This window comes from Lissotriton helveticus, chromosome 8 (genome assembly GCF_964261635.1).
Source record: "Lissotriton helveticus chromosome 8, aLisHel1.1, whole genome shotgun sequence".
NCBI lineage: Eukaryota > Metazoa > Chordata > Amphibia > Caudata > Salamandridae > Lissotriton > Lissotriton helveticus.
Window position 1 is genome coordinate 1,156,799,145 of NC_136069.1, and position 24,409 is coordinate 1,156,823,553.

The window sequence follows — 24,409 nt, forward strand, 5'->3', positions numbered from 1 at the left end:
GTTAAGCCACATTAAGTGGCTTAACATTGCCTTGTACATAAGGCACAGCCCTATCGCCAAAACAACATCCGTAAAAGTGATTTTGTGGTGGCGGTAGGGGCTTGTTCATATGCCCCTCAGTTTCTTGGAGGACCCGGAGCACTTGGTCGCATAATAGAGGAGCTTACTTACTTATCATTTGTGTAGCTTGTTATTACGGAGAGCTCAGAGTGACATGGAAAAGTAAGGAAGAGTGAAATATGTAAAGCAGCGAGAGGCAGAGATACAGGAGAATGAAAGAATGTAGGAGAGAGGGAGGAGAAGGGAAAGAAGGAAGTTATGTAAAAAAGGGACTAAAGTGGTGAATGGTCTAGGTATAGTGCAGAATGGAAACCGTGGAGAATGGAGAGGGTGAAGGGAAAATGGAGAGATACAGATGTGAATGGGAGAGTGTGAAAGGTGGAAAGTAGCGAGATACTGAGAAAGCCGAAGGAAGTTAAAGTGTGGATATACAAGCAAGGATGTACAGATACACAAAGAACAGGGAAGAGTAGGGGACTGAAGAGATACTGCAGACAGAGAAAAGTTGGGCAAGAGAGATGCGGGAAAAATGAGAGCTGGAACCTTGAGGTATGTAACTATCAGTGGAAAATAGTGAGGGGAGATGAAAGAAGTCAAGGGAGTGGGGAGAGTGAAAAGTGAAAGGTAGACAGTAGAGTGATACAGAGAAAAAGGTAGAGAAGGAGGGCTGGATAAGAAATACAGTGGTGCAGGAGCATAACACGCCGGTTTTTGCAGTTATTTTTACTACCCAACCAGTGGGATAGGTGAACCATTTTCTTTTACTGCATTAGGACCCATAGTAGCATACCATTGGCTAACCCTGGTTTAGTCTATGAATTCATTTCATCCATGGTTAGCCCATTAAGTGCTAGTAGCCGTATTATGTTAATTGCACCAGAACAGGGCAAATCTGTGCCAACTGCTCAGAAATACATAGATTTCACTAATTTCAGTGAGGTTTTACACCAACAATTCCACCAACTGGCAGATTCAAGAACAACGTTTGCACAGACTAACCGGTGCAAAAATGACATTTTGCATCAGTTCATGAATTTGAATATTGGTACAAAATCTAAAAAGAAAATAACAATTTTTATTTATTTAGTGTTTTATAGAGCGCAAGCGTGACCCGTTAGGGTATTAGAGCACTATACAGAGTTAAGGAAGATGTTTACAAACTAATTCAAGACAGACGAAATCATGAGAAGTGTTGTGCCGTCAGAATCAGGGTAATGCAATGAGAGGGCATAGGCAACAAGGGTACAATTTAACGGGGAAAAACAAACATTAGCGGAAGCAGAGACAGATTGGACAGCACTAGACTCTGCCCCATAAAGTGAACAGTGAGGTACGAATGAGGTAGAAGGAAATAGCAACAGCCATGGTACAAGAAATTACATAGGCTACATCAAGGAAGTCCAGATTGACCTACATAGGTAGAGATCAAGAAGAGAGCATGTCGAAAGGCAGCAAAGCTGTAAAAGCACTGAGAGTGTTAAGGAAGAAATTTGCCCATTAGGAAGGTCTTTGCTTCCTTTTTTAATCTAGCCAAGCACGGTATTCTTGTAATGAAGGGTAGCAGCGAGTTCCAGATTCTGGGTGCGGCCCCTGAGAAGGCTTTGTTGTATGTTTTCTTCTTTCGGAAGAGGGGAGGTTTCAGAACAAAAGCCCTGGCAGACCGGGAGTGCCTGTTTCCTCCGCAATTGATGGACAGAATGTAGAACAATGTCATATATTTACCCCAGTACAGAGATCTGGGCCTAACTCCATAATTCTTTTGCTCCCATGCCATTCCAGTTTGAACCCAACCATATGCAAATCAGTCTTGACCCTGTGCCCAGTGAGAACAGTCCAGCCTGAACTGCCAGGCCAGGTCCTCCCTGGATTGGAAACAAGCATCCTAGGACCGGTTTTAGGGTTCCATCATCTCCTTGCGTTTGCTTTGTTTGCCCTAAGTTGGCAGGGTATGCCCAGATGTGGGGCCCTTGATCACTTTGTCATTGATCTATCATCTCCTTGAGTTTGCTTTGTTTGCCCTTAGTTGGCAGGTTATGCTCACTTTGCCACTGGATTCAAGCTAGCCTTGCTGATAAGGGTGTTACCCCGAAACCAGTTCCAGGATGCTTGTTTCCAGTCCAAGGAAGACTCGGCTTGGCAGTTTGGGCTGGACTGTTCCCATGAGGCTCAGGGCCAAAACTGATTTGCATATGGCTGGGTCTGAACTGGGGTGGCGAAGTGAGCTAAAGAATGATGGTGGATCAAACCAAGATCTGTGACTGGGGCTGAGTGTTTGAAAAAATTTGAGCACTCCATTCATCATCTCCTTGAGTTTGCTATTGGTACAAAATCTCAGCGTCAAAAAAACAATCTATGTAGCCAAGAAATATTGTTGCAAAACTGCACCACCATATTGCAATCAAAGGCCAGAATAATAAAGGGTGTAGTCAAATGTCAGCATTGCATTAGAAGTGTGATGAACCACCTGCTTTGGGCATATAAAAATGTAACTCGTTAGCAAATACAACTTGTTCTGGGGGCAGGTTCCATGGCCCAATGGAACTGTGACAGATTATTTCTGCAACAATATAGAGAAGGTTAGGTTAAGAGATGTCTTCTGTGTGTGTTTGTTAGAAATGGGATTTCAGGTTGGCTAAGGCTTGTGCCCAAGCCAGGAAGAAACCACCACTCTAGTCAGGACAAGGGAGTTACACGCTGAATATAACCCCTGCTCACCCCCTTAGTAGCTTGGCACGAGCAGTCAGGCTTATCCCAGAGGCAATGTGTAAAGCGTTTGCGCAACACAAACACACAGCAGCAACAAACTAGGCACACCACAAAAGAACCTCCACACAAGGTTATATAAAACAAGTTAAAAGAAACGCGAGACACGGCCTAGCTGCCGTGTAAGTGAAAGTACGGCCGGCCGGCCGTGGCAGTGAATAATTAGGGGAGGAGAAAAAAATGCCTGAGGCAGAGCGCACGCTGGGAGAAGCTTGTGGGAGGGAGGCTGATGGCTTTGATGTGGGGAAATGCGCGTGCTTGTGTCCACGTGCTCTGCATCAAATCGCCCGTTTGGTTAAGCTCTCGATAAGCCCCTATATGTCTCGCCAGCTCAATGCGCAAGCGCATTGGCAGGCGAGACCTAAAAATAGCCTTTGTATTATCATAAACACATTAGAAACATAATCACACATTTACACTGTGCCAACGAGCACAGGCAATACTCACAAGGGATTATATACAGGACCAGGCCAATCGGGCCACGGTCAGAACCAACAGAACAGGTAAGTAAATGCAAACCACAAACAGTAACTACAGGTACCATAATGACCTAAGCATGTTCATATTAACATAACTCCACATTAGAGCCAAACCTCACCAGCATAAACACATTATCCAGTAACGTCATAAGCATAAACACATTACGCAAATAGGTACTACCACAAGACATCATAGCATGACATTAAGCATCAGCATAAACACATTATGCACTAGAATGCAGTGCACCACAGCACACTGACCCGGTGCATACATCACATGTGGCAATAACATTCACAAGCATAAAGACTAAATGCAATATTCACATTAGGCATTACCATCATAAACACAGCGTGCAATAACTCACAGTGCACAACAGGACCCCCAAGCCAAATGGCCTGTTGCTGGGGCTCAAATGCTCTCTGTCCCAAAATGTCAGGGCGGCTGCCAATGCAGCAGAATCCACACTTGCGCAATTGCGCTGGGGCAAAGGAGTGTATCTCACTCCTGTCTGCTACAACTGCCCCCCAAAGGATGATCCTAAATCCTGCAGCTGCGCAGCTGTGGATCAAGTGAAGGCCCTGGCGCCACTGTGCCTCCTGTCCCACTCAGGGAATCTATAAACAAATAAGGCCCCACCTTTGCAGTTGCCCACTGTCAAGCGGGGCAACTGTGAACACATCTGCAAAGGGGCCCTGAACTACGATGCCCTCTGGACCCCCGCAGGGCTTCCTACAACACACTGTGGCAAAACTTTGCAGCTGCCCGCGCTGGTGCGGTGCAGCTGTGAGCAAGGGGCACTGGCACTATTGTGCCTGGGGGAGCCCCGATCACTGGGCTCCTCAGATTGCCATTTAAAAAGAACTTGCCCCTTCGTGGGAGCGTCCCGCAACGGCGGGTCCACTCAGAAACTTAAGTACCGGCAGGGTGCCTATTGTGAAGCCCCTCTCTGGGGCTTTTTAATTCACAAAAAAAACTGCCCCTAAGAGTTGGAGCGGCCCGCAATGGCATGTCAGCTCAGGAAAATCAAATACCGGTGCGGTGCCTTGATCGGCACCTCAGCACTCACAGGGCCGCGGGACAGGCAATGGCTTCCTCCTCACCTTGCCGGCGATCTCTGGCTTCGCCGGTCCCCCGTCCTGGGACTGGGACATCAATGTGTTGGCCTGCGAGGCTCTGGGCAGCTTCTCTGGTGGGCGGGACTTGCTCTCCCTGCCCCGCCAGACGACTCTGAAGCCCCGCCCACAGTCAGACGTTTGGCGCCTGGCTTTCGGTTCACACCGGGCTACAACGGTGACTTCTTCTCAGTGCTACAGTACGGGGTGGGCACCCGCCTTCTAACAAAGTGACAAGCGGGGTGGGCACCCGCGAAAGGGCACCACTATGTGGGGTGGGCACCTGCTATCGCCAGATGCATAAAGAGGGGTAGGCTCCTGCTCAGATTTGGTTAAACGCGGTGGAATCCCCACGTCGGAATTCCCTCAAAATAGGCTGCAACCTCGGGCTGCGAAGGCCCCGCTCTTCTCCTCCCCTGGGCACCCAAAATATAGTGCTCACGAGGCGCCAGGAGCCACAGCTCCAGCCAGCAGAGTAGCCGTGGTGCTGGGGAGACCACAGCACAGCGCAGCTAGGCAGGCCAGCAAGCAGGGACCCCCAGAAGACAGCAGCTGGGTCCCACAGCAGTTCCTCCTGGCAGAGGGTCCCTTCCAAGCAAGCACAGAATAGAACAACCTCATGGGGTCACAGCCCCTACATTTATAGGACATTTTCCTTTGTCTGTAGAGTACAGGGCTTGGGGGAACCAGTTCCAACTGATTCTGGAGCACTCTGTTTACCAGGCTCCTCTTTCTTATTGTTAGATGGGGGCTCGTCATCAGACACAGCACAGGGGGGGTGGAGCCAACATTCACTAGGGCAGGCACCTTCCTATTCAGGAACCAAGGACTGCTCCTCCCACTACTCAAAATGTAGATGTCCCATTCAGCCTAGCGCTGACTCACCCTGCCCTTCCTGGAGCCACACACACCTCCCAACCCCTGTCACTCAAAAGCCAAACATGCAATCCACATCAGGCAGGCAGACATAGAGCACACAGAAACTCCCATAATCCTTGGGGACATGACACGTCAGACGCTTTGATCTCCTATGTGCTGGCAAGTAAACGGAGGAGGGACGGTGGAGGAATTTCCAAGTAAACAGATAGACGTTTTCACCACTCTGATACGCGTTGGTGAAAAGACTAACCGAGTCCAATGTGGTTGAAGTTCCTTCATAGACAAACATTTAGAATCTCTCAAGCACACAGAGCTTTAATAATACTGGCTTCGAATATGGGAACTTGAATTTTATGGATGACAGACTCTTAAGCCGCCCATCGAGACACCACAGAATATACTGGTGATTGGCAGAGCAGAGTAGGCTCTTATGATTAAGATTTGTTTGTCCTGAAGAGAACCCTGCTAATAATTGGGTTCGAAACGTGTCGACCTTGTGTTGGTTTAAGTCAAACATATGTGTTTAAATTAATTTGTTTTTGGTGCACTGTAAATAATTGTTTGTTCACTGTGGAACTCTTTAGTGTAATTCTTTTGTGTGCCTTTTTGAGATTGTAGTATAAACTTCTCTCTGTTTGGCTAATTGAGCTGTGTTCCCTTCCTGGTTTTGCCTCCCCAGAAAAATGAGTCATTATGGCTTAACCGGTTGGTGAACGTTTTGTTGGTTGGATTGGTGAATGAGGTATGAATGAGTGTGGAGTGATTGTAGAAGCATATTGAGTGAGTTTGGTATGTCTATGGTGATGTTTTGTAGTTGTATTAAGTGTTCGTCTTAATTTCGAATTTAAGTATAACAGTCAATGTTTTTATATTATCCCAAAGTAATTCAAAGGATTTTGCAAATAAAATGAAAAATTTGAATTTGATTATTGTGGAAACTTTGATTTAGTTTCATTGGTCCTATTATGAAGTAGTATGGTAAGTTGTGTATAGTATTGGCATTTGTTTTGGTTTTGGTTATATTGGCTCAGCCTTACTGAGTAGAGTCAAGGCCCTTTGGTGTTTCTTAACTTCTAAAAGTGGCATTTCTAAAATAGTTATAATAAATGTGCGCACACCATTGGGTGGCATTTATTATTACTATTCCAACCATACTAAACTTGACCACTCTGCGCCTCTCATATCAGGAATTACCATTGAAACACTTATCAGGGAATCCCCAATGCATTGCTATGGGAAGGCAGCTCCACAGTAGTGAGAAACCAAAATGGCTGTTTGTCACGCACTTAAGGTACATGGCCTGTCTTTTACCTACAATGCACCCTGCCCATAGGGCTACCTAGGGCCTCCCTTAGGGGTGACTGATATGCAGTAAAACGGGGGGTCACGGACATGGCACACACTTTACGTGCCACGTCACAGCGGCAGCAACACTGCACGCACAGGCCCTGCAATTGCAGAGGCCAGGGATAGATTTGAAAGGCTACTTTGGTGGGTGGCACAATCAGCTCTGCAAGCCCACCATTGGCATTTAATTTACTAGCCCGCTGTATATGAGATACCACTTTACAAGGGACTGACAGGTAAATTAAATAAATCTATGACATAATATCGACAGACAGAATATCGACATACAAAATTATCGACACAAAAATATCGACATCAAAAATATCCGAGTTATATCTTCATAAAGGTAAGAACAAATATATCGGGGAAAAAAAAAATATCGTAGTACAAAAATGTCGAAATTAAAAATATCGTTTTTTTAAATGTATTAATAATAATGTAAAAATAATTTAGAAATATGTATAATTTTACAAATATTAAATAAAAACATTAAAACATATTAAAAAAATTATAACTAATACATATACATTTGAAATAAATTAAAAACTCTACATATAAATTAATATATATACTTACTCCACATATTGCAACAGTAGGAAAAGCGTTGGATAGCGTAGGGGTAAAAATTACTATTCCCACTCCAGAGGATGCAACAGTAGGGAAAACGTTGGATAGCGTAGGTGTAAAAATTACTGTTCCCACTCCAGAGGGTGCAACAGTAGGGAAAGCGTTGGATAGCGTAGGGGTAAAAATTACTATTCCCACTCCAGAGGGTGCAACAGTAGGGAAAGCATTGGATAGCGTAGGGGTAAAAATTACTATTCCCACTCCAGAGAGTGCAACAGTAGGGAAAGCGTTGGATAGCGTAGGGGTAAAAATTACTATTCCCACTCCAGAGAGTGCAACAGTAGAGAAAGCGTTGGATAGCGTAGGGGTAAACATTACTATTCCCACTCCAGAGAGTGCAACAGTAGGGAAAGCGTTGGATAGCGTAGGGGTAAAAATTACTATTCGCACTCCAAAGGGTGCAACAGTAGGAAAAGCGTTGGATAGCGTAGGGGTAAAAATTACTATTCCCACTCCAGAGGATGCAACAGTAGGGAAAACGTTGGATAGCGTAGGGGTTAAAATTACTATTCCCACTCCAGAGGGTGCAACAGTAGGGAAAGCGTTGGATAGCGTAGGGGTAAAAATTACTATTCCCACTCCAGAGAGTGCAACAGTAGGGAAAGCGTTGGATAGCGTAGGGATAAAAATTACTATTCCCACTCCAGAGAGTGCAACAGTAGGGAAAGTGTTGGATAGCGTAGGGATAAAAATTACTATTCGCACTGCAAAGGGTGCAACAGTAGGAAAAGCGTTGGATAGCGTAGGGGTAAAAATTACTATTCCCACTCCAGAGGATGCAACAGTAGGGAAAACGTTGGATAGCGTAGGGGTAAAAATTACTATTCTCACTCCAGAGGGTGCAACAGTAGGGAAAGTGTTGGATAGCGTAGGGGTAAAAATTAGTATTCCCACTCCAGAGAGTGCAACAGTAGGGAAAGCGTTGGATAGCATAGGGGTAAAAATTACTATTCCCACTCCAAAGGGTGCAACAGTAGGAAAAGCGTTGGATAGCGTAGGGGTAAAAATTACTATTCCCACTCCAGAAGATGCAACAGTAGGGAAAACGTTGGATAGCGTAGGGGTAAAAATGACTATTCCCACTTCAGAGGGTGCAACAGTAGGGAAAGCGTTGGATAGCGTAGGGGTAAAAATTACTATTCCCACTCCAGAGAGTGCAACAGTAGGGAAAGCGTTGGATAGCGTAGGGGTAAAAATTATTATTACCACTCCTAAGGGTGCAACAGTTGGGAAACCGTTGGATAGCGTAGGGGTAAAAATTACTATTCCCACACCAAAGGGTGCAACAGTAGGGAAAGCGTTGGATAGCGTAGGGGTAAAAATTAATATTCCCACTCCAGAGAGTGCAACAGTAGGGAAAGCCTTGGATAGCGTAGGGATAATAATTACTAGTCCCATTCCAAAGGGTGCAACAGTAGGAAAAGCGTTGGATAGCGTAGGGGTAAAAATTACTATTCCCACTCCAGAAGATGCAACAGTATGGAAAACGTTGGATAGTGTAGGGGTAAAAATTACTATTCCCACTCCAGAGGGTGCAACAGTAGGGAAAGCGTTGGATAGCGTAGGGGTAAAAATTACTATTCCCACTCCAGAGAGTGCAACAGTAGGGAAAGCGTTGGATAGCGTAGGGGTAAAAATTACTATTCCCACTCCAAAGGGTGCAACAGTAGGGAAAGCGTTGGATAGCGTAGGGCTAAAAATTACTATTCCCACTCCAGAGAGTGCAACAGTAGGGAAAGCGTTGAATAGTGTAGGGGTAAAAATTACTATTCCCACTCCAAAGGGTGCAACAGTAGGGAAAGCGTTGGATAGCATAGGGGTAAAAATTACTTCCCACACTACTCCCCCTTTAACACACAACACACTACACATACAAAAAAACACAATTAATATAAATATCAATTAATCAATTAATAACAATTACTATTATTAAATGGATGTAATTATAAATGAACTAATTAACACATATTAATTACAAATTAACAAGAAATACCCATAAATAAATACAATCTCTTTAATTAATTAAATTTAATTATGTCACACCCTATTCCCCTATAAACACACAACCCACTGCACACAAATAAATCACATCATTTAATCACTTAATAATAATTAATTACCAATTAAATATTAATTAACAATAACAAAAAATTAAATATATTAGCACATTAACTTTAATGAATTTAATTAACTAATTAATAATTAATTACCTATTAATTGTTAATTAACAATAACAACAAATTAAATATATCAGCACATTAACTCTAACTAATTTAATTAACTAATTAATAATAATTAATTACCAATTAATTATTAATTAATAACAAAAAATAGTAACAACTACTACATTAACTCTAATTAATTCAATTAACTAATTAATAATAATTAATTACCAATTAATTATTGATTAAAAATATATATATTTTAAAATATTAATCAATGAATTATCATTAAATTACTTCCCACCCTATTCCCCTATAAACCCACAACCCGCTCTGATACTAAAATACAAAATGTAAACAAAATGACTAATTTCCAAACATACATTAAAAAACATATTTAACAAACATATAAACAACATAATAAAATACATAACACTAAACACAATTTCGATATTAATAACATACATACCTTAAAAACGATATTCTGTCTATCGATATTTTGCACATCGATATTCTATACCATCGAAATTAAAACATCGATATTATTGTATGTCGATATTTTAATTTTGATATTTTGTCTCTCTACCAAATTAAATAGGCCAAACAGGTGTAGACCAATCTTACCATATTTAACACAGAGAGCGCACGCACTTTACACTGGAAGCAGTGCTAAAGTGCCCAGAGTCCTAAAACCACCAGCATCATGTCAGAAAAAAAGCTAGGAAAAAGACAAAAAGTTTAGGGATGAACCTGCAAAAAGGGCCAAGTCCAACAGTGTTGAACTCTGTATTTCTTTAGGAGAGATCTCTTTTTAGCTCCCTCCTCTGTTGAGTGTTTTCTATGTAGAGAGACTCCAAGATTAGGATTGTTAACATACTCAATCACTATTGAAAAGATAGCCTCAAGCTAACAGACATCAGAGTACTTCGAGAGCTGTGAAATTCAGTCCCCGTTTTAACAAGTGGAATATAAGCATTTCCTCAAAGAGCATAATATTACCATTTCAATAACTTGTGGTTCTACTTTTATTACTGCAACTGCTGCTGCTATTATTTATTTACTTATGTGAATTGGGAGCAAGCACAACTGCCTGTAAAAATAAGAGTTCCACAAACCATAATCCCGCACAATGACAGTGATGAGTGTGTCACCATCATTGTTTGGGTTAAGCTTGTGTAAAGCATTTGCGCTTGTTCTGGGGAGACAGCTCTCTTGCTCTTTGGAGACTGCTTTCAAGAGCTGAGGTGAGGCACAGAGTTGAGGAGGGATGGAACATGGAATACAGAGGAGTCCAGGGCACAAGTCCTGTAAAAAGAAGTGGGTGGACTAACCAAATTAGTCAGTATGCAAGTTACATCATGGCACGTGCCATCACAGCGCATGATGTCATGACACGTGACATCACATGTGGCATCACAGGAAGGGACCTCATTGGATGTGACATCGCAAGAGTGACATCAGATATTAAGACCTCACACATATGTTTATCAGGTATATCTTGAGTACATTTAAGAGCATTTTGAGATTTAACAAATGAGATTTTGCGTCGGAGTTGTGCCAAAAAAGTGTTGCTACTCTGACGCAAAATGTGGGTCTCAACTAATACATATATTTTTTTTTATTCTGCCATAATGATGGAACAGAAATAAGGGCAAGATAAATCTGGGTGGTAATGTTTTTGCTGGAAAGATTTGTTTTGTGTTGTCCTAGATATGAATCAAATTAGTATAGAAGGTTAATGTGTCTTCTGCAAAGCACATCAGGTAAGATCCAGATGCCAGATTTGTATTTTATGTAGATGGGTATGTTGGTTACTGCTTTCAACACAAGATCCTTTTGTTACTTGCAGTTCATAATATGTCATCCTTCTAATATAACACTGTGAGCTATGAAGGACATGTAACTTCTACACCTTGCAACCCTAACTGTGTTATGTAACACATCCTGCAAATTGATTTACATACTCATATTATTTATTGTCAATGTACAGTGTGTAAAGCACTCTGTCACTGTGTTGGGATGAGTAGTGTTATAAAATAAATAAAATAGTACTAATTAAATTGTTTTTTGTGTAAATTCTGGGACAGACCAACACATGTGATATTCTTACAGTGCATGCAGTCCAGGGACTGAACCAAGTCAAAAGCATATCTCTGTTAGAAGTGATAAGCTGTTTGCCTTTGTTTCTCCTTCGTTGCATGTGCATTTAATAGTGAGGTTCTTGGCTGGGTCCAGTCAGGATACTGCTCAAAAAGAGGCCTGATGGCCTCTTATCTTCGGCCTTTATCGGTGGCCTAGTTCGAGGTGGAAAGAAACCGGCCTCCTCCCCTTGTTGCCTGCACGTTGCTGCTGGGAATGTGAAGCAGACAATTTGCAGGCGCTGCTGAATGTGTCCCGTTGTCTGAAAATGACACCGGGACAAGTTCAGCATATTTCTGTGGGGCTCACCTGTGTGTGAAAATAGTGGGCGGACGCCATGTACTCGCGTGTATCCCCGACTTGTTGCCTGGAGGAGTCACAGTAAAGCAACTAAAATATAAGGCAAAGTGAGTTTGTTTATTTCAAAACATGCATTCTTAAGGGGTAAGGCAGTGTATAATCCATCCTCTGGAAAGCTGATATGGTGCGATGGAAGAGTATGCCACATGCTAGTCCACCTCTGCTTCAGCATTACCAACCTTTTAGAAGCACCAGCTGAAAGACAGTGTTTGGAGAGGGGCTGAAATGGGGAAGAAGGAGTGACAGGAGTGGTGGGCAGCTTAAGTGGTGAGTGAGGCAGAGGCAGGAGAGGTGAATAATGAGTAATAGGAGAAGGAACGTGAAATGATGGTGGAGACGCCTGAGAATAGAGAGGGTGTGATAGGAGATGTGAGCTTTAAGAGGAGATGCTACAGTGAAAGAAGGACATTGGCTCACGTGAATATCGACAGGAAGCATGGACAGTCATGGGAAAGGTGTGGCGTGATGGTGGGGGTGGGCAGTGACAGGAAAAATTAACACTGACGAGAAGTGGGCATTGCTGGGACAATGGGCAGTGATTAAAGAGGTAGACTGTCATGGAGAGGGTGTGTAGTGAGTGACCGTAAAGGTGGACACGGACTGGAAAGGTGGGTCCTCAAGGGAGAAGTGGACACTGTTCAGGAAAGAAGGCAGTTCAGCAGATAAAAGCAGTGAGAGGAGAGGTAGACAGTGAGAAAATCTACACACTTACCTTTGTGTACAGGACCCTTTAAATTATACAGAAGGTGGCGGAAGGAGTACGGTGGCTGCATTGGCCCTATTAATATCCAATGGGGTATGACCTAGGTTTTTAACAAGTTGAACGGGTTTCTTCAGAGTTCTGATAAAGGTTTGTATTTTTTGGGTGCAAGGGAGTATATACCAACGTTAAATATTTAACCCCTCCCACCAAAATAACCTTTTAAATAATTTATTTGTCCTACATTTTATATTGTACAAACCACACATATATATAAAGTCAAAGAGTTTCAACACTCCACCATATAATCCCTCCCTTATATATGTTGTTTAAGTTCTCCTGAGTCTGGGACACATGTTTTTATTGTTGAAAGGTCAAACCAAATAAGCTCCTTCATTTAAATCCTCTTGCTAAAGGGTGGAAGAAAGTGAGGGGGACAGGTTGTTATCATCGCACATAACCCTGGTAAATGAACTACACAATGAAAATAAACTCTTATATTTTCTTGTCACAAACAAAACCCCTAAATCTTCCATTTATTGATCAGCTCTCAAGAACTTTAGAAAAATGTCCACTTTTCCTTGACTGAATTTTGAATACCAACGCATTTGGTGAAGATTGTTTGGATCAGGAATATTGTTGTTAAATGAAAAAGCCTCAGTAACTTAAAGCTCACAGTGTAGTCTTAATTACATATCGAAAATATAATGTTTTGTTTTGCTGTAGAACTCAATATGGTAAAGCATAAAGTGGGTACTTTATTTTTTATTACCCAATTGTTCCAATGGATGATAAAGTGCTCTTGGGTAGCAAAAAGAAAGATATTGGATTCACTTGGGTCTTTCAGAAAAAAGAGATATGTATGCTGATACCAACGTAATTTTGAAAAGGCGCATTAACATTTCATAGTGGTTTTGGGAGGGTCATATAGTCCCCTAGTGGGTGGCCCTGCTGTCTGCTGGATTAGTGGAGGCACAGTCGTTAGCGTCCATTGCCCTGGCACAGAACTACTTGCCCAATGCAGAGATCACTTTTTGTCTGGTAGAGATCACATCAAATGTGATGCATTAGTATTAAACCCTATGTAGTTGAAGTGTCCTTAAAGTGCATCAGGTTGTTGGTTTTGGGGGCTTAGACAGCACTTTGTAGTTCTCCCTTGTCTGTAAATTAATAGTTTTTTTATATGTGTTTTTAAAATTGTGTATTGAGTATATATTGGACAAAAAATATTTTTTTTAAAGGTGCATAATTTTTGATATACTGATAATAAAATTACATGATTTTTCTATATTGCGTTCTGGATTTCTAATTGGTGCTGATGAAAGATTTATGATTGGAAGCAGTGTGACTGTGGTGTATGTTTTCAAAAAAGAGCCCAAAGCGATCATTTTACTTGACTATAGAGATCACTAAGCCTACAGTGGACAAAAATCAATGGCACTGATACTCATACTTCATATTTCGGTGGCCATTGATCGATTTCCTTGCCTGGGGCCATCATGCCTTTTTAGGGTAATCTAGTGTCAGTTAGGGTTTAGTGACCCACCCGCAGCAGCATGAAGGGTTTACACTGGTGGATCCAGCTGGTGAAAACCCTGAGCTTCACCTAGCTGTAAATGAAGCAGGTGACCACGTGTTTGGCATGGTGGCAACTCCAGTGATGTACAGATGACTCCACTCTGCCAAATCCTAAATGGCTTTTTAAGTCTTCCTCACCATAAATAATAATTTTAGTCAATTTACTTAATATTATCTTCTAATAGTAATCTGATTTCTGCATTGTTTGTCTTTTAGGAACCAAGGCCTTTGTATACAGGAAGATGTCAATTTTATTCAAGTGGAACAGGATTCATATATGATAACTACCAGACTGAGGTATTTCAGCCATTAAATAATCAACTGTCTTGGTTTTTCTTGTTGAAACAGGCAGAATTTGTTCTTGTTTTCAATGATATCACCTTGCTTGGGGCAAACATTTCAAGTATTAATTGTTAACTGTGGCGTCAGAAGCAGGGTTGATGCTTGTGCAGCAGTACCTCACGACGACAGGAAATGACATAATTGGAATGGACAATATTGTGGCCCTGTGAAGTTTTTTGTTTCTTTTCAGAATTTTGTGTATGTTATTTTATTATACTTATATAGTAAATAACACATGTGGTTACACTTTATTGGATGACAACTGCTGTAACAAAGACACGGAGCATGCCTATCTCTCTCAAGACAAGCCGCAAGCAGGTATAACACACATCAGCTTAACACAGAGGTCCTCAAACTTTTGATGCCGAGACTTGCCTGTCAAAAACTTTTAGGCATAAGGACCCCGTCCTGACAAAAATTTCTAGAACTTGGCCCTCCTTATCATTGTCAACTATCGACAACCATAAACACCCCCAATTCCCACAGCAAATCATTTATACATTGCGGAAATAAATTAAACAGTGTTTAGCAAACCAAAGGTCAGTGGTTGGGGGCGTGGCCAAAGGTGTGGCTAAAAGCAAAGGGCCTAATTTATGAGGCATTGGCGTAGGGCAGCGCCGCACGTTTTCTTGCTGCACTGCCCTACACCAATGTGAAAGGGCAGGACTGCACCTTATTTATGAAATATGGTGCATTCGTGTCCTTTTCTCCCTATGTTAGCACACAAATTGCTGCCAAGCACCAACATAGGCCGGATGGTTTTTGCACAGGAAGGGGCACCTTCCTGCACAAAACAATCCTGAGAGGGGTTTTCCTCTTTCCATGTGTGCTGCAGAATGCAGAATGCAGCACACATAGAAAGAGGAAAAACGAGGAGAAAGGAAAGCATTTCCCCTCGTTACGCCTGCTGTGGGGAGGTATAAGGTTTGGCACTGCCCCAGGTTTACATGGTTTTGTAAATCTGGGGCTGCGTCAAAATCCATGGGCATTGTGTGAGAACGCCTATGGAACACCTACTTGATATAGGAGTAAGGCAACGCAGCCGCTTGCACTGTTTTGTCTTACTCCATATCTATGAGGCCATGCAAAGCCATGAGGGTGACTTTGCCTCGCTTCATAGATATTATTGAGATGCTTGTGCTGCAGAAGCTTAAAAAATACTGACGCTTCAGTGGCGCAAGCATCTCATAAATAAGCCCCAAAATATTTTGTTTGTTTCTATGTCTTTCATCATGAGGTAGCTACATATAAAATAATGGGTAGCTTAAATGAAAAAGACATTTTTTAAAGTTGCTACTCTGTGGGAAATGCACGATATAGTAATTTATAAAACCTCTATTACCAGAGAGCCACAGAATTAAAATTGGTGGGTGCAGTGGAAAATAGTGACTTGTGTATTTTTTAGTGCTATGAGGTCACAGCCTGTGACAGAAAGCACTGTGAATGTAAGTCATTATTTTATACTTGCATTACACACATCACAAGATAGACTGTTACAAAATGTGCAAAGAGTTGTAGGATAAAATTGAGCTTCCAAAATGTAGATTTGTGTAATATCAGACCATAAGTAATGCATATTTTGTTTTGCCTAACTGTCCCTTCAACACCTTTTCAGGGGTACTAAGCGCTGTGTAAAAACAGTTATCATTAAAAACACACACACGTCACAGCCCAGTTGCTAACCACCACACAAAAAAACACTTCTTTGCCATCACAATGCTTGAAGTGATTCGAGCAATTAAAGCCAGAACCACTCCCAAGCATCCATTACATTTGCTGATTAACTCCTAGGCTACATTTGCATTTCATTCAGGCAAGCAAGCACTCTGGCATGAAGGCTTAGTTGAAGGATTGTTTTACCTGTCTGCTGGGCATCTTAGTTTTGCACATGACAATCAATTAACTTCAGCTGAAGCATTTTAAGATTGCGTTGTTTTTTCCAAAACGAAGACCACTTTTTGTTTTCCAGGCAGAAGTTAGGCCTTGAAATGGGCGACCCCCTTCCCAAGACTCCAGGGACCCCCTGGCGGCCGCGCCCCACAGATTAAAGACCTCTGGCTTAACACATCCCAAATCACCATCAGGTAACATCAGGTAGCATCTGGAGCCCTGTCTTTGGCCTGAGTAGCCGAGCTAGTGATACTAGTATCAGAGGGGCATTGTTGCGGGAACCAATATGTCCTTTGGAAAGGAGGCGTGTGGCAGAGTTTCAGTATATGTGTCCACAACATTGTTGCAGAATAATAGATCTTTCAACCAGTCTGTGATTACTAAAGGACCCCTGCCCTAACCACTCACCATTCTGTTCCAACAAATATCTTACCAACTTCAGCATCTCTGTATCATACCCCATGTGTGTCACCAGGGGAGTGACTTGAGGTTGACAGTGGTCATAGTATGGAGCTCAAAAGTGTAGGACCACCTTCTATGCCAGCTTAAGCAGAGTTGCCACTGGAGGAGATTACATTGTTTTATGGTTCTTCTTAACATTCAATTTTGACTCGCAGGTCAGAAGTTAAAACGAATAAATTACCCAAGAATAATGTGTGATAAGACAGCTGTGGGGTGGGGACCACATAAAACCTAACAGCAGCCTATAACAGTGACATAAAGAATGACAAATTATTACAATTGCAAAGAAAAAGTTAGAGTACAATGGAGTATGACAGCTCATAGGAAAGCAAATGAAATGCAAATAATAGAGGCAAAAAAGGAAGCATGAAGAAAAGAAGGCACAAATGAACACAGGAAATAAGGAAAAAAGGTGTAAAAGAGCAAAAGAAAGACTGAAGGTTCGAAAGAAGAAAAGTAAAGATCAAGGAAAGAAAAAAGAAACTGAAAAAGAAGGAAATCAGAAAAATATAATGAAAGAACAAAAAGAAATGTGCGATGAAAGAATGGGCGTTTGAAGCAAAGAAGAGAAAGAAAGCATTAACTATTTAAAGGAATACAGCGAGAAAAGGCAGTATGAAAAAATGCCAGGACCAACATAACAATAAACTGATAGAAAGAAGCACAGAAATCTAGAAAAAAAGACTGATGGAATGAGAGAAGAATGAGCAGAAGGAAAGAAAGGTGAAAAGAAAAAATGAAATACACATAAAAGCAAAAGAGATATAATGGAAAGAAGGAAAGTAGGCATAAAAAGAAAGAGGATGGAAAGAATGAATGAGAAAATAGGTCAATACAGATAAATGTGTCGTTTTTGGCCAAATGACGTTAAAATTATTTTATAATGTTCATCATTTTGGATAGTTTTCTGCAAATTTCCACGGGGTACAATTTCCATGACATGTGAAGGGGTGGGATTGCTCACATTACTCGTTCATTTATTGCTATATAAGGGTCGAAGAAGGGGGTATTTTGTTCTTCTACTCCCTTGATGGAACTTCTCAAAAACCTGTGACCAAAAGAGCACTATGCAAGGACATTCCCATGCTAACTGAATGAAGTTTGCCGAGGGAAATCTACACCTAAAACATTAGGGGTTCACCTCCAAAACAATTGCATTCAACCTCATTGGGGTGTAATAAGTGCAATAAAGCCCTATGAAATGCAATAGTGGATGCTTGCTATTCAGTGAAATTCTCGTCCTTTGCATGCCGCAATATTGCCATGTGGCATCCGAGCGATCGATACATCTGTCTTCCATTTGTCTCTTACTTTCCTTTCAAGTACACCTCGTACTTGTGAAATTAAGTTATAGAGTCTGGTCACTAGCCCGTGCAGAGACACTGAGGTTATTACGATCAGTCCCAGTGCAGACAGCGCTGCTGGCTTATGTGGAACTTGTGTGAAATGACCCTGCAACATATACTACAGGTAGAAGTAGAGAAATGTTTCTACTGGAGATCTGCCTCCTTTAATTGTAAATTGTTCTAGAAGTCATAAGTCCCCCAATGTCTCTAGCCCTATATTGCGTAATCGCTGGTTTGTCTTCAATTTGTTTATGGCCTCCAATATAGGATTGTGGCTTAAAGGTACACTCAGAAAGTATATTTTATCCCGGGCCCAAAGTTTGTGTATGCTCAAAGACATTAAATCTTTTGGGTATGCAGACTGAAAATCGAGTTGGAAATGTCGACTTACACAAATATTGATTTGTAAATATTGTGATATTTAAGGTAAGAAATATTGCTTAAAAAAACTAGAAGTCATTAATATCGTTTGCAACAATATAGTTGTTTAAAATATAGCTTTTTAAATTAGTGTTATGTATTTTACTTTAAATTTTAAATGTATGTGATGTATTTTTTTTGTATAAGTATTGTTTATGTTTTTAATATGTGTTAAATTTTTTGTATTTATCAATTTTATTTTAATTACCTTTTGCGTTTTTTTAGTTCTATAGCGGGTTGTGGGTTTATAGGGGAATAGGGTGGTAATATATTTAATTATAATAAATTAATGATTATTTTTTATTTATTAATATTTATTTAATTGATTTAGTTGTAGTTATTTAATAATTAGTTGTTAATTAATATAAATTAATTAATTGAAAATTACATATGAAAATTGTTTAATTAACTTTAGGTGCGGGTTGTGGGGTTTATAGGGGTAAAGGGTGGGAAGTAATTTATTTTAATTAATTAATAATTAGTTGTTAATTATTAATTAATTAATTGAAAATTAAATATGAATTTTTAGGTGCGGGTTGTGGGGTTAATGGGGGTAAAGGGTGGAAAGTAATTTATTTGAATTAATTAATAATTAGTTGTTAATTATTAATTAATTGAAAATTAAATATGAATTTTTAGGTGCGGGTTGTGGGGTTTATGGGGGTACAGGGTGGGAAGTAATGTATTATTAATTAATTAATAATTATTTGTTAATTATTAGTAATTATTTATTTGAAAATTGAATATGGAAATTGTGTAATTATTTTTAGTTGTGGGGTTTATTGTGGTAAAGGGTTGGGTTGGAAGTAATTTTTTAAAATAATTAATAATTTGTTGTTAATATATGTTATTTCATTAATTGAAAATTAAATATGGTAATTGTGTAATTCATTTCAGGTGTGGGTTGTGGTATTTATAGGGCTAAAGGGTGGAAAGGTAATTCATTGTTATGTGTTTTAATTTGTTTTCTAATCAATAATATTTATTTACTTGATAATTAATGATAATTATGGAAGTAAATTTTATTTTTAATTTAGATGTGGGTTGTGAATTGTATGGTGTTATAGGGGAAGATGTAAATAAAATACATGTATGTAATAATGTTTTTTATTTTTAAATAATTTCTAACAAAAAAAATGTGTTTGTTTGAAAAATATTTTTGTTTTTTATTTAATATAATATCTGTAGGTATTTGTGATATGTATTTAACATTATAATAAATTCTTTTTTATTATCATATTAAATGTATTTGTATTTTAATTTTTAACATATTTATATTTTGTTATTTGTTTTGTTTTTTAATTTTTTTGTTGTTATTGACATTTTGTTTGTTTTTAATTTTTAATTGACTGATTTATCCTTTGCAATCCAACGTTTTCCCTACTATTACACTCACTGGAGTGAGAATAGTAATTATTACCGCTCCGCTATCCAACACTTTTTCTACTGTTGCACTGACTAGGGTGGGAATAGTATCTTTTACCCCTCCGTTATCCAACATTTTCCCTACTGTTGCACTCACTGGAGTGGAAATAGTAATTTCTACCCCTTATGTATCTAACACTTTCCCTACTGCTGCACTGAATGGAGTGGAAATAGTAAATTCTACCCCTCCGCTATCCAACACTTTCCCTACTGTTGCACTCATTGGAGTGGGGATAGTAATTTTTACCTTCCGCTATCCAATACTTTCCCTACTGTTACACTCACTGGAGTGGGAATAGTATTTTTTACTTCTCTGCTTTCCAACACTTTCCCTACTGTTGCACTGACTGTAGTGGGAATAGTAATTTTAATCCCTCCACTATCTAACACTTTCCCTACTGTTGCACTAACTGGAGTGGGAATAGTAATTTTTAACCCTCAACTATCAAAAACGTTCCATACTGTTGCACTCACTGGTGTGGGAATAGTTAATTTTATCCCTCCGCCATCCAACACTTTCGAAACTGTTACACTCACTGGAGTGGGAATAGTCATTTTTACCTCTCTACTATCCAACACTTTACCTACTGTTGCACACACTGGAGTGGGAATAGTAATTTTTACCTCTCCGATATCCAACACTTTCTCAGCTGTTGCACTGACAGGAGTGGGAATAGTAATTGTTACCCCTCCGCTATCGAACACTTTCCCTACTGTTGCACTCATTAGAGTGGGAATAGTCGTTTTTACCACTCCGCTATCTAAGACATGCTCTACTGTTGCACTACCTGAAGTGGGAATAATATATTTTACCCTTCCGTTATCCAACACTTTCCCTACTGTTGCACTCACTAGAGTGTGAATAGTAATTTTTACCCCTTACATATCCAGCACGTTCCCTATTGCTGAACTCAATGGAGTGGAAATAGTAAATGTTACCCCTCAGCTATCCAACACTTTCCATACTATTGCACTCATTGGAGTGGGGATAGTATTTTTTACCCCTACACTATCCAACACTTTCCCTACTGTTCTGTTACACTCACTGGAGTGGGAATAGTAATTTTTACCTCTCTCCTATCCAACACTTTCTGTATTGTTGCGCTAACTGGATTGGGAATAGTAATTTTTACCCTTCCACTATCCAAAACTTTCTCTACTGTTGCACTCACTGGTGTGGGAATAGTAAATTTTATCGCTCCACTATCCAACACTTTCCCTACTGTTGCACTCACTGGAGTGGGAATAGTAATTTGTACACCTCCACTATCCACCACTTTCTCTACTGTTGCATTGACTGGAGTGGGAAATGTAAGTTTAAATATTTTTAAATAGTTTAATGTTTTCAATTAAAAATAGAATATTTTCATACATTTTATATTGGTATATGGGTATATACACACACACATATATATATATATACATATATATATATATATATATATATATATATATATATATATATATATATATATATATATATAGGCACAAAAGGGTTCTACCGGGATCTTTACTCCCAAGTCAGGTGGCGTCCAAGTTCGGCGAACCACAAGCCGAAAATCCAATTAGATCCACAGGTTGCTTTAAAAAGCATACAAGACGCACTCAGGAAATTGCAGAAAAGCGGATTTATTTATCCAGCAACACGCTACGCGTTTCGACAACTGATTGTCTTGATCACACGTGAAAACCCCCTGGTGGTGACAATGAGTTATACATTTCGATCATGTAAACACAGACAAAGGACATACAAGCAGTTCCACTAAAGTAATATAGTAAAACGACCGCCATATTGAACTGGTGAAAAGTAACCATAGTATCTCATACTCGGACAGTGCCTGAGAACAAGGAATTAATGCAGCACAAGTTACTGCAACAAAATTCAGCAAATTAGACATCTGAGGACAAGTGCCCTCTTAGACTTTGAAAATATCTCAAATGAAAAATACAAGTAATTATTACTAATGCATCTCGTAGTAGGACAGTACCTGCAAAACAAGTTCATATTACCATGCAAAATATTGCCATGCAACATTTTAAAGAAGAATGAGGACTAGTGCCCTTCCAACTGAAACAGCTGTTCAGTCGTGGATGTGAACATAAGCCAGATTCACTAGGTACATTGGTTATGGCGGTCTGGAACAATAATCAAAACATGGACTCGTCAAATGACATGTCTAGCCATGTACCAGAAAAGTCTTGCAAGCAAATCGAATATGTATACTGCTTGTATGTCCTTTGTCTGTGTTTACATGATCGAAATGTATAACTCATTGTCACCACCAGGGGGTTTTCACGTGTGATCAAGACAATCAGTTGTCGAAACGCGTAGCGTGTTGCTGGATAAATAAATCCGCTTTTCTGCAATTTCCTGAGTGCGTCTTGTATGCTTTTTAAAGCAACCTGTGGATCTAATATATATATATATATATATATATATATATATATATTTTTTTTTTTTTAGTCACCAAAATGCTCCGTTACCAAGGGCACACTTTTAGACAGCCGGTGCAAGTTCCAGGGACGGGCTTTCCCTGCAATTTCAATTATTCACCAAAAAAATACTCGCACTCCACCAGAAATATAATTATGCAGGTTTAATTTTTGTTGCCTTTACAGCAACAGCTTCACCAACGCGTTTCACAGCATCCGCTGCTTGATCACGGTTACAAATTTTTTTGGGGTGAATAAATAAAAAAAAATATATATATATATATATATATATATATATATATATTCACTGAAAAAACCATAGGTTATAGACCATATATAGTTAGGAATTAGCATTTACAAAACCTTGAAAATTCACTGAAAAAACCATAGGTTATAGACCATATATAGTTAGGAATTAGCATTTACAAAACCTTGAAAATTCACTGAAAAAACCATAGGTTATAGACCATATATAGTTAGGAATTAGCATTTAAAAAACCTTATTTTACTCACACAAAACCATTGAAATTCCATATATAGTTAGTTGCACTAACTATATATCGCGCACCCGCAATCCACTGCTGATGATGTCACATATTACATCATTCATGACATGGTCAGTGACATCACTGATGACATCACTGATGACATCTCAAATGACATCACTGATGACATCATCCAGTGACTGTGTGTTTCTGTAAAGTTTAAATATGTTTTACATATTGAAGAATGAGTAGATGTAGAAGTGTCTGGATGAAGGATTTAGTAGGTGCGTGACTGACTGTATGAGTGAGTGATTAAATGTGTCTCACTGAGTGCATGGGTTAGTGACTAAACTGTCTTAATTTGTGCATCATTATGTCTGTTGTTCTGTAAACTGCTGCATGTGTTGATCAGTAGCTATATGAGTAACTATATGGGTTATTGATTGATTGCCCAAGTATTTGTATGGGAGACTGAGTGTGTGTGTGGCTGGCTGGGAGGTGTGTGACTCTGTGCAGATCAATGTGTACTTGTATCAATGATTGTATAAGAGAGTAATTATGTGTTAGTATATGTTTCAAATGTAAGGTGCTCTATGTTTAACTGTATAGATTAGAAAATGAAAGTGTGATTGATTCTTTACAGGACTGACTAGGTGTGTGAGTAACTCCATGGATGAGTGACAGAGTGTGAGAGTCTGTATAGGTGTATGAGTGCATATGATAGTGTTGTAAAGATGAGTGATTGTATGTATGAATGATTGTATGGGTAAATGAGTGAATGTGTGTGTAAACATAGGAATCACTGAGTGCGTATGTAGTAACTAGTATTGGTGTGTCAATGGTTTCAAAAATTATACTCTGTATTTAACACTGGGTGTAACAGAGGTTATATTAAAGTGTGAGGAGATGCATTGTATTGTCACATGAATGATATCATCAGTGATGTGGTCATTGATGTCAAATGAGATGTCATCAGTGATGTCATCAGTGATGTCATTTGAGATGTCATCAGTGATGTCATCAGTGATGTCACTGACCATGTCATGAATGATGTAATATGTGACATCATCAGCAGTGGATTGCGGGTGCGCGATATATAGTTAGTGCAACTAACTATATATGGAATTTCAATGGTTTTGTGTGAGTAAAATAAGGTTTTTTAAATGCTAATTCCTAACTATATATGGTCTATAACCTATGGTTTTTTCAGTGAATTTTCAAGGTTTTGTAAATGCTAATTCCTAACTATATATGGTCTATAACCTATGGTTTTTTCAGTGAATTTTCAAGGTTTTGTAAATGCTAATTCCTAACTATATATGGTCTATAACCTATGGTTTTTTCAGTGAATTTCAATGGTTTTTTAATAGCAAATATCATAAGCTGTCGAATGTCAAGT

At 39.7% G+C, this 24,409-nt stretch overlaps 1 protein-coding gene across 1 annotated transcript in view; it reads left to right on the forward strand.

Annotated features, from left to right (window-relative positions):
• Window positions 1-24,409, forward strand: part of TMEM255B (transmembrane protein 255B) — a 788,288-nt gene that overhangs the window by 463,718 nt on the left and 300,161 nt on the right. Inside the window, exon 5 of the mRNA XM_078658950.1 lies at window positions 14,424-14,504. Coding sequence (XP_078515076.1) covers window positions 14,424-14,504 — 81 coding nt within the window. The remainder of the gene's footprint in view (window positions 1-14,423; window positions 14,505-24,409) is intronic.